The 7207-nt window shown below is 36.5% G+C and overlaps 1 protein-coding gene across 1 annotated transcript; it reads left to right on the forward strand.

Moving 5' to 3' along the window:
• Positions 1–3357: 3357 nt before the first annotated feature.
• On the forward strand, positions 3358–5379 carry TRIADDRAFT_57984 (uncharacterized protein; the record flags this gene model as incomplete). Its single annotated transcript, XM_002113953.1, has 2 exons — positions 3358–3628; positions 3689–5379. The coding sequence occupies 2 exons, from the start codon at positions 3358–3360 to the stop codon at positions 5377–5379; spliced, it is 1962 nt and encodes a 653-aa protein (XP_002113989.1).
• Between the last annotated feature and the right edge of the window lie 1828 nt (positions 5380–7207).

A 7207-nucleotide genomic window follows, 5' to 3' on the forward strand; every position in this document is an offset into this window, starting at 1 on the left:
AAAAAAAAACAACCGCCAAGAATTAATTGAATTTCCTCACTAGCAATAACTTGATCAAATTGCCAATTCAATGGTTGCAAGTTATTCCATTTTCGACAATCGATGCAAATTGCAATTACCCTTTTGAATCGGGCAGCCCTTGGAATGATGTCGCATGCAGTCGTCGATTGAGAGAAGATTTTAGCGGGTCTAGCGGGTTACTTTGCCGACGTCGAATGGAGAATTGCTGCGGCAATTTTGATTGGTCGTATCGATTAGCGAGCTTAATACGCATGTGTGAACCACTGGAAGGCTTTTCAATCCAATCCCAGTACAGTACCAGTACAGCCGGCTACTACAGTCTATAGTACTGTAGTGGCTAGTCATTTTGGCTTGAGATTGGAATACTCGACAACGCACCGTCTATTTTCAGAGAAGATAGTACTGTACTTTGTGTACTGAACACACTGAGTGTACAGTACTGCAAAAACGGTACAGTACACTTCTAACTGTGAACTGCAATGGCCGATACGTATCGTGCCACCCACGGCCGACGCTAATTTAAACCGGTTCAACCCGCGTGCTAGATGGTGTTTTCGCTGTCCACTGAGACTTACTTGTAGGTATTCAGAACTGCAAAATTCAATTCCATTCTCATACCCGGATGTAGGTGCACCAAGGTATGAGATTTCTCATCCCATGCGCTGTTTAGCAAGCCTGCCTATGCAAGCTGTGACTGCACTGGTTCTCTGGATGAATTAATGGCTGAATCATCTCTACTCTACCGTCCACACAGTCCTGTAAAGCGATTGACTGCTTTATACAGCACAATGGAGTGGACACATAAATCGCCAAACTTAATTGAACAAAGATCATAACATGTATCCAATCATATTCGGTAAATTTATAGTCCACATGCTTACAAGATCCGGGAGAGAACACAAATCCAACTGATAATTTGCTTATACATAATGTCGCAACATCGCCTGTCCTGTAAACTACTGCTTGTTACCTTGTAGTGTACGCGCCATAGAACGTGGGCAATCCTAGATATCGTACATTCAGGTCTATCGTACAATACTCTTTACGGCTTATCTACACCTTATCTACAGTAACTAGATTAATTAATTAATTAAGCCAATCGGAGACAATATACAAGCACCTTACAGTTAGGTTTAGAAAAATGGCACTGGTATTGCAGACAATATTGATGAGAGTATACTGTACAGTTAATCGAGAAGGCTATTTTTCGCAATATTGTATGTGTTTATAACGAGATCAAGAATCTCAGATTTGGAGCTTTCCTTTTCTTTAGTCTACTTTATTTGGAAGCCCGAGCCAAGCGCGATATCATGCACACGTTAACGAGACATCAGAACTGTGACAACAAAATAGCTCTTGTACGAACATAACTTTAATACCATATCCTAATGCACGTGAACATTTGTAGCATCACTAGCATGTGATCTTAATGAGGTAAAATGATTCTGCAGAAAAGCGATTGTACCGTAAGCACCTAAATCACTACTGTTCTTCCACTATACACAGTACAGTACGACTAAACGAAAACTTATTGCCATCACTAAAATGAGTAAAACGCTGGTCTGGTATGAACGGAATGCATGCAACATGAGGACATGCAGCAAATTCAATTCTTTTCTCTTGATAGTACTGTATCGATGAGGATGTTGTGGTTAGGTAGCTTGCACAGAGAAAAGATATTCAATCGTAAGCCTTCAGTAACTCTTGAAACGTTGATTTTAACTTTTAAATGTTCGTCCTTCTAACTACCGTAGTCTAACGCTGTACAACGGGATAAACTCGTAGGGGCAACGTTTCCTAGAGACGTATCCTCACCTACATTTACTATACAAAGTACATGTAGAGAATTGGGACAAAGCACAGGAAACATGGAAATTTTCTCAATTTGGAGTACAATGTTATAGAGCAAACTGAATACTAGCAATAAAATTATTATACAGTGAATAGTACTGCACCTGAGCACCGTAGCTTTTCGGATACCATTGACCATCTTAGCAAAAGGTGAAAAGGAAAAGTACACCGAAATATGACTATAAATTGTCAATATCGTCAGGGATAAGACGACATTTGCTTACCTACAATATACGCGTATGGTGTGATACAACATCAGCAGTTCTGTACGGTAATCTCGTAAGTTCTAGCAAATACGGTATATGCTTAGTATACTCTATTATGAAATAAATTGATATCCCTTCAAAATTGAAAATTAAAAATGAATTATGCTGCAGTACCATAACCTATGGAACACTCTTGGAGGTAAAAATGTTGAACATAATAGCTAGCTAAGAGGGTATAGAAAACATACAATTTTTCAATTTGAAGTAACTGTCCATCTCGTCAGTGCTAAAGTATTTGTTCTTGATATCGGTGTCGAACCGATGATATAATTAAATATTACTGTTAAGCAATAGTTTGAATCTGAGATAATCTATCATTGGTGACAATTGCCGTTATAGGCAATAAGCCGTCGAAAAGTTCATATGCCATATAATTTAGTACTGCAAAGTGTACGCGAAACCATATTATCCTAATTTGTAAGCATTCATGAATACTACTTAGAAGACCTTCGAGATTTTTGAACCGTATCGTGTAACAATATTTTTGAATTTAATTTCGTTAAAATGTATCCCAGATGGAAGCAGTATCCAATACAGAAGGGCCGGTTAAATTCTTTTCTGGGCCATCTTGAGCCAATGCTCCATGAAACTACAGAATTGTAAATACTACTAAGAATGCTTCTGATATCAGCTTTGAGATCGGTAGAAGTTCATTTGAGCTTGCAAAAATATTTAAACTATCACTTGCAGAACTGTAAGCTCGTTACAAGCGGTAGTGCACTTCATATCTAATTACGAAGTACAGTGGAATCGTATAATAATTAATTACTACTAATAATATGTCAAGGTTGGAAAGCAATTGGATAAGCCGAGCACTATCGCTTAATTAATAAATTAAAACTACCATGCTTGATAATTTTTGACTAATCCTAGGGCAAGAATCTCCGTACTCGTAATTGTAGCAGGTTGCTACTGATTCTACATTCTAGTGAGTTAATTTGGCAAGTAAAACAGTCTGGACTTTATTACTGGTTTGCCCTAGCGGAAAACTGCTAGCACTATTAGGGTCGAGAATCTCTTACATCTAATCTGTCCGCGATTTCATTGTTTCAACAAAGTAATGGAAGAAAGCTAGACAAACAACATTGCAGCAGTTTCTGAAGTGTGGATATCTCATCTCAATGCCAAGCATTTCATTTGGCAATGTTTTTTTCGTTCAAAAGAACGACCGAAAAAGGCTCTACGGTACAGATGTAAGTGTAAATATTGTGCCAAGGAAATGGATGGAAAACCTGAACGCATGGTTGGACATGTTATAAGACTTTGTAAGAAAATTCCTGATCATGAAAGGGAAAAATATTGCAGGCAGTATGCACAATCAGCAACCGCTATAGCTTTCGCAGGAAATAGGCCAGTGATATACCAAAATGAACAACCAAAGTACAAACACAAAAGCAATTTTCCACCTTTGAAGGAATTAAAAGGGGACACGGAAAAATTAAATTTGGATTTACTTCGAGCTCTCATTTCAGCAAAGTTACCCATTTCATGTGTTGATAATTACTATTTTTAAAAATTCCTTACAGATATACAATCGAATTACTAACCAGCAAATAGTAATACCCTTGGCAATGCATATTTATCAATACTATACGCTGAAGCATGTCGAAAACGAGATCTTCAGATAAAAGAGAATGATTGTCTGACAATGTTATGGGATGGTTGGACCGATGCCAGTGGATCATCAATTTACACACTCTCGCTGCTTTACGACTATGATAAGTCGGACATATTCAGTGTACGAGAAATATCCCATTCATACCATACCGCCGAAAATATGTATGCAGAAATTACGACAGTTATAAGTGAAAGCAATGTCACATTTAGGAAGATTAAATGTTTACTTACTAATACTGGTAGTGTTATGTTAAAACTTCGACGATTAGCTGCTGATAATCATGCTAACGTCATTGCATTGGTCTGCGCTCTACATGTAATAGATACTATTTGCCAGGACGTATGCAGATTAGAACTTGCCAAGACAACAATGAAAGGAAATTATTCCTTGATGAACTTTATTCAAGCATCCAACATTTGGTTCAACAATGCAGGAGAATGGGAGAATAATCAACAGAATGTCTATCCTTTCCAATCCTTATGTATTACAAGATGGCATTTGATGATTAAAGTTTGTTTATTTGTTAGATGTTACGAAAATTTCTTAATGGAAATTACAACAAAACCTGGCACATCTGAACAGTATCCAGTCCTATCTTCTAACGACACTGATAATCAAGATATTGCAACCATATATCGCCTTCATTTCACAAAGAATGAGGAACTAATAGAGATTTTAAAACCCATTGGAGATGTCATTGAACTTTTGAAAGATCAGAAGGCAAATATTGCTGATATATATCTTCAGATTATTTTATTACATGTCCATTACAAGCAATTGGAACCGACTTCGTCCAATCAGGCTATAAGGGACACTGTGCAGATTTTATCGAAACGTTTTAACCAGTACCTGAGTCATTCAATTTATATTCTCTGCCTATTTTTTTGGCCGAAATATCGTGATTTTGCTGTGAGTAGAAGATTTAATGTAACTTATATTGCTAAAGAAGTGGTTAATATTGCTAAAAGCTGGCGTTTTAATTTACATGCATGTCGAGCACTGTATAGAGATATACTGCTCTACAAAGATGATGCTTTCGCCCCTAGTGATTTAGCCTATACGCCATTACATTTTTGGAAGGCTACTATCAATTATGGACAACCGATAAAACAGTTTACGCGCTGGATTTACAAGCTCAAAGGCCATGCTGCTCTCAATGAAAATTCATTTTTCAGATTTTCAAACGCAAAGCCAATCATCCGAAACGAGAGGACTGTCAATCATTTGCAAATGTACGGCACGATTGAAAGTATGCTTTACAGAGAAATCCCAGATGATCAAAGACCAAGGAAAAGAAAAAGACATGCAACCAATGTGGACCATCTCATTTCTTCTACAGAAATGCCAACAGCTATTGCAGAGGATGAAGCAGAAGTAATTGATTTGTTACAAACACTAGAAAAAATGCTGCAAGAAGATAATACTAATGTTGAAGATGAAGAAGAGGAATTAAGTTTTCAGGCATCTGAGTTATTTGTGGACGACCTATTCGATTTGAATATATTGACCACTATACATGAAGAATCAAATTGGCCTGAAGTTTCGCTTTCTCAGCAACAAGGCGAAGAAGAAATCCAAGAAGATATCGAAAATTTCACATTCGCGGATGTATGTTCCATATAACTAAATAGATTGGGATCAGTTACTATACTGTAGTGACTTATTGTTATCGAATTATTGAACCACAATCGCTATATTTGCAATACATTTGTGTTATACACGTATATGTAAGCATTTGTAATCTACGTGTACTTCCTGGTCTGAGTTATCATGATAAGTAATAATGTATTAAGTGCAGTATAATAGTAGCAATAAATACGCAATCTATTTGGGTTGGTTACTATATATATATTCGTATATGTATCTATAGTTAAACGAAGAGTTCAGTTGTTGTTATCCCCTCCAGCGGATGTTAGAACCCGGGTTATCCCTCTTTTCCTATTCTGAATCAATATACTCTTCTTCCCTAATAATTTGTATGCTACACTATCGATGGACTCTCGACTGCCACCTCCATCTACGAAGGTACCTACTGAAGTAAATGCCGATACGTCAGGGCTAGTAAACCCGACGGCGATAACATCATATATATTAATATAGATGTATATATAGCCCATCTTCTACAGTATATATCTGTTTATCTAATTCTAGATATACTGTATAATATCTCCCATGTGACAGAATTCTATCGATACAAATACTTCAGTTCTGTATTTCTCGATTTTTCATACATACATATATATATATGTATGTAATTTAGAATAACAACCCCATATACAGTATCAATTTAGCCCGAATGCTAATATAGATCTACTGTATATCGCCGATATTCCATACTGTATATCTGGATATCTGATTCTCTCTCTCTATAATCTCTTATGGGAGAGAATTCGTCATGTATGAATTATCATTAAAATATAGTCCGATTGAATACTTATGCAGTGTACAATATTGGTAAATATCTCTTCGCTAATAATACTGCAATTATACAGTGAGTAGACAGTAAATTGGAGAACTGAGTACTTAAAATTATATGTAAACAGTACGCGAAGTGGCCTAAGTGGACAGTAGGCCCAGCCAGAATAGCTCCGATTACTCTGATACTCAGCGTCAATAACAGTACTGTACTGTAGACCATTCATAAATGGGGATATAACGGTCAGTGATACTTTCATCATTTATGGACTTAAGAGCAAGTTTAACTTTCTAACTTTACCAGATTCAGATATTTCAGAATCTCTCCATCAACCTCATATATCATTCTATTATAGCTTTACTGTATTTTTAAAGAAAAATATGGCCCGAAAGTGACAAAATGTTATGAAACAGCCTGTACAGTACAACGAATCAGGAAACTACTGTACACAGTAACGGGGGTTTCTATACGGTACTGTATGTACAGTACAGTACCCACATTTGTACTGAACTGTATTGGCATTTCGAAAGTGCTAAGATTAGTTTACAGTACGGTACAGAAAAATTTCATTTATTACTGTCGAGATTTTAAACTTCTAACCAATTTTACGCGAAAAGTATAGAATATCTAGAAAAATAAGAACCAAATTGGCATTCCTGAGTTCTTAGGCTACAACTAAGTATAGAATTTATGTAGTTTGGGCCTGATTGAACTTGCACAATTATATCTTTTCAGGGTGCCATCGAAAATAATCAGATTCTCTACACTACTGTACTCTACTATAGTTATAACATTGAACATTTCATGACCATGGACCATAGAGAAAAACTTCCATTATTTACTAATAATCAGATTCTGTACACTACTGTACTCTACTATGGTTATAACATTGAACATTTCATGACCATGGAGAAAAACTTCCATTACTTATCTAGTAAAAAAAAAGTGACGTAATGGAATCATTGGCCACTAGCCAAGTACAGTACGGTATAACCCAAGTCAAATAACAGCCTGAACCAAAGGGTTCTAACCCAA

The sequence above is a fragment of the Trichoplax adhaerens genome, genomic scaffold, assembly GCF_000150275.1.
Source record: "Trichoplax adhaerens TRIADscaffold_7 genomic scaffold, whole genome shotgun sequence".
Taxonomy (NCBI): Eukaryota; Metazoa; Placozoa; class Uniplacotomia; order Trichoplacea; family Trichoplacidae; genus Trichoplax; species Trichoplax adhaerens.